At 31.1% G+C, this 3,758-nt stretch overlaps 1 protein-coding gene across 1 annotated transcript; it reads left to right on the top strand.

Moving 5' to 3' along the window:
* The first annotated feature begins 1,881 nt into the window (after nucleotides 1-1,881).
* LOC148238837 (uncharacterized) lies at nucleotides 1,882-3,758 on the top strand. The gene is made up of 4 exons (XM_088192651.1): nucleotides 1,882-1,998; nucleotides 2,075-2,139; nucleotides 2,205-2,280; nucleotides 2,339-3,758. The coding sequence occupies exons 1-4, from the start codon at nucleotides 1,980-1,982 to the stop codon at nucleotides 3,280-3,282; spliced, it is 1,104 nt and encodes a 367-aa protein (XP_088048777.1). The 5' UTR covers nucleotides 1,882-1,979; the 3' UTR covers nucleotides 3,283-3,758.

Genomic DNA, 3,758 nt, shown 5'->3' with positions numbered 1-3,758 from the left:
TCAGTTACCCTTATGAATACGTTTAAAAAAGAACATTTATTTGTGTGGGTAATGTAAATTACTTATAACATAGAATGTGTCATAAATTAATTAACATAATGGGACAATAATGTAGATATTGATTAACAAAGTTAAAGAAGGTTTATACTTTTCGATAATTGTAGATTCTACCCTTGCCGGATAACTCTCTCTGAACAATTAACTTGTATTATACAATTTGCAAATAAAAAGAGATTAAAAAAAGCTTTTTTGATTTTTATAAAATAGAAAACTACAATGCAACTTGGAACTCACAGTTGATACCTGTCGCTATGCGTATACATTTAGTATACGTGAGCCTAGCTCATGGCGATCGGTTTAGTCGATTTTTGGTCGTATATCAAAGACATTGTGTACACGTGGTTTAAACGGGAACAACGTGTATTAAGCTGATACAGCATTACGAGTCTCATAAGGTATTGTGGGATTCGAAAAACCTTGCATATACACAAAAATTAAACCTAAATTATTTAAGATAAAACGAACATCTATAAACACACAAAAAAATTCTAAATCCTTCGCACTCCGGACATTTTATTACTTTATGCATTTGACACACAGCTCTGTAGCAAAGAAAACACGATACACGCGTAATTTTATTACCAAAACGAAATTAATATGTACGTCTTCATCCAATATTAAGAGTATTACTGGGCGCAGACGATTTAGGATGATTTTCGGGGGCAAAATTCTTCACGAATAATTCTATCGCTTTCTTATGCGATTTTTTTTAAATAAACGTTCACCTGTCGTTCAATTACAGTTTTTTTTATTAAATCTACCGATAGGAGGCGTATGAAATACTTTCGACGGCATCGATCGTTAATTCGCCACATAGAAAATTTATGAATCCATATCTTATAGATATTGAAAGCCATAATATCAATGAGCTCCATAAATATTCTGAATGGCCACTGCCTTGTCACCCGTACGCAAGAATTTTCAAGAGTCATATTGTCTTCTAGATCAACTACGCCTTTTGTTCTGTTATACAAATTAATCACCAGCGGTCGTTTGTTTTTGCTGCCTTCACTATCTGTATTAAAAACTTTTGTACTGAGCAACAGAACCATGTGAAATTTTTTGAAACCCAAGACACCAAGCACATATTATCAACAAAACTAAACATGTTACTATACAGTTCTTTCAACTTATCCCTTGAGAACTCCTTCGGTATTTTGTGCTTGTTGGACCTCAATGTACTGGTAAGAAATAAATCGTTTTGTAATAGACATTGAGCTAAAGGAATAGCGATAAACTTGGCAATTTAGAATGTAAGACGTTCCAGCATCGGCAGCTCATTCCCACTCCCATTTAATAAAAAAGGTTTATGCACATAGCCAGAAATATCTGAAGGCGAAGATAAGAGGACGTGAGCTCCAAACATGCCTCGACTTATATATACTTACATAAACGGATTTTCCGTGTTTTCATTACACTCCGATGAATCTGACATATTTGTTATGAACCTTACTATAAATAATGAAAAATTGTTATTACTGCTTTTATAATAAATAACCTTAATACATACAAGCGATTCCGTGAGAGAGAAAAGGAGATATATTCACCCATCTCTCTCTTGCAAAATTCTCTGACAAAGTGATATAGATATAAAATCACGTGAAATTACATAGTTATATATCGTAGTTATAGTATTAGTTCAGGGAATCATACAGTGGTTTTGAATTACAAAAATGTTTTATCATGCGTCTGAACATTTCAGTGCGTTTCTACTGCTGATTTTATTGCTTTTGACGTGGATTATAAACAGAGACCCCCCTTGAATTTGGCCAGAAAAATTAATGTTGTTTAATGAAATACTACGAATCTTAATGAATTAATGCTAAACGAAAGTCGTTCCTAATTACCCCATATTTCTTCCATGCTCAAATATTCGCCGTATGTAGGTTACTTTAACTGCTGTCAACTTGACAGCTGCAATGGCGTTTATCAAGACCGGTATAATCCATTTTATTATTTTTTATCCAAATAACAATTAAAAGTATCAATTGTATTTTCCATTTCATATTTGCAGAAGCTGACATAGAAATCAACGAAGAAACATTTGCCTTTATTGACACGATTAAATGTGAGGTTGAGGTAATGAATCGCAATTTGTAACACATGCTAACACATGGGATATTAAATAGTGTTTTTCTTTTAAGATCTTAAATGTAGAACGGGAATATGATAGCAGCGAAAGTACACAAAAAGACAATGTAGACGACATGTTCGAATTTGGTTAGATATACTGTTATATGTTAATATATTTCAATTACTAATTATAATATGTTTTCAGAAATGCACGATGTTAAAGATATACTTGAAAATGAGAAAACAGCTAAATGTACCAGCATTCAACATATAAATGATGATTCTTATAAAAACGTGTGTGACAAATGTGACTTTGAATGTGAAAAATGTGGAAAAGCATTTAAATTTCGAGCCAATCTATTACAACATATGCAAATTCATAACTATATTCGTGACTTAAATTGTGAAAAATGTGGAAAAGCGTTCAAATATAAAACCAGCCTTTTAGAGCACATGAAAATTCACACCAATGTTCTTGATTTTGAATGTAAAATATGTGGAAAAGCATTCAAATCAAAAACAAACTTTTCAAAGCATACGAAAACTCATGGTACTTTTGGATGTAAAATATGTGGAAAAGTTTACAAATATAAAAACAGTCTTTATATGCATATGAAAGCTCATAACAACGCTCGTGACTTTGAATGTGAAAAATGTGGAAAAGCATTCAAAAACAAATCTACATTTACCATTCATGTGAAAACTCATGGTAATGTTTCTGGCTTTGAATGTGAAAAATGTGGAAAAGTATTGAAATATAAAACCAGTCTTTCGGGGCACATGCAAACTCATAGCAATGTCCGTGATTTTGAATGTGAAAAATGTGGAAAGGCATTAACAACTAAAAGCAATCTTATAAAACATATGCGAACCCATAGTGATGTTTGTGACTTTAAATGTGAAAAATGTGGAAAAGCATTCAAACGACAAGAGTACCTTTCACAACATATGCAAATTCATAGCGATTTTTGTGTGTTTGAATGTGAAAAATGTGGAAAAGCATTCAAACGACAAGAGTATCTTTCCCTACATTTACAATTTCATAATGTTGCATTAAAGAAGGAATTTGAATGTGAAACATGTAGAAAAACTTACAAATCTAAAAAATCACTTACAAAACATAAGAAAACTCATAGTAATGTTTGTTAATCGGAATGTGGAATATCTTGTACTTAACTTGTTAAACTTTAGTCAGAAGTGGACTATTCTCTTGGAGCAAATAGTATGCGTCCAGGGCACAATGAGATAATACAACATTTGTTTATAAAGATAATTGCTATTGTAGGGTACTACCATCTTCAGGCAAATATGGCCTAAACATTACCTCTACAGATATAGTATAATATTTAAGATTGGCATTTAGATGGTATGATGGAAGTAAAGATTTTAACTGTAAATTATATAAAATACCGATTGTCAAAAAATCAAAAATGTAATGTTTATTACTAATATCTTAAATTGTGTTATAAATTATTTACCATAATGGGACAGAAATGTAAATATTTATTAACAAAATTAAAATAATTATAATTTATGATAATAATAGATTCTACTTTTGCCGTAAAACATGCTGATTGATGAACATTTGTTATAACATTTATAAATAAAAAGGAAATTAGAAGAAA

This window comes from Plectrocnemia conspersa, unplaced genomic scaffold, assembly GCF_051122295.1.
Source record: "Plectrocnemia conspersa isolate PC_06_02 unplaced genomic scaffold, ASM5112229v1 ptg000001l, whole genome shotgun sequence".
NCBI classification, from domain to species: Eukaryota; Metazoa; Arthropoda; class Insecta; order Trichoptera; family Polycentropodidae; genus Plectrocnemia; species Plectrocnemia conspersa.
The sequence above is the reverse complement of the archived record's forward strand: the minus strand, read 5'-3'. Positions and strand labels throughout refer to the sequence as shown.

What these genes read in the sequence shown, in the direction of transcription:
- LOC148238837 (XM_088192651.1), top strand. An exon ending in CGATTAAATGTGAGGTTGAG is followed by an intron (nt 2,140 to 2,204) that starts GTAATGAATCGC and finishes TTTTCTTTTAAG; the next exon opens with ATCTTAAATGTAGAACGGGA. An exon ending in AGACGACATGTTCGAATTTG is followed by an intron (nt 2,281 to 2,338) that starts GTTAGATATACT and finishes ATATGTTTTCAG; the next exon opens with AAATGCACGATGTTAAAGAT.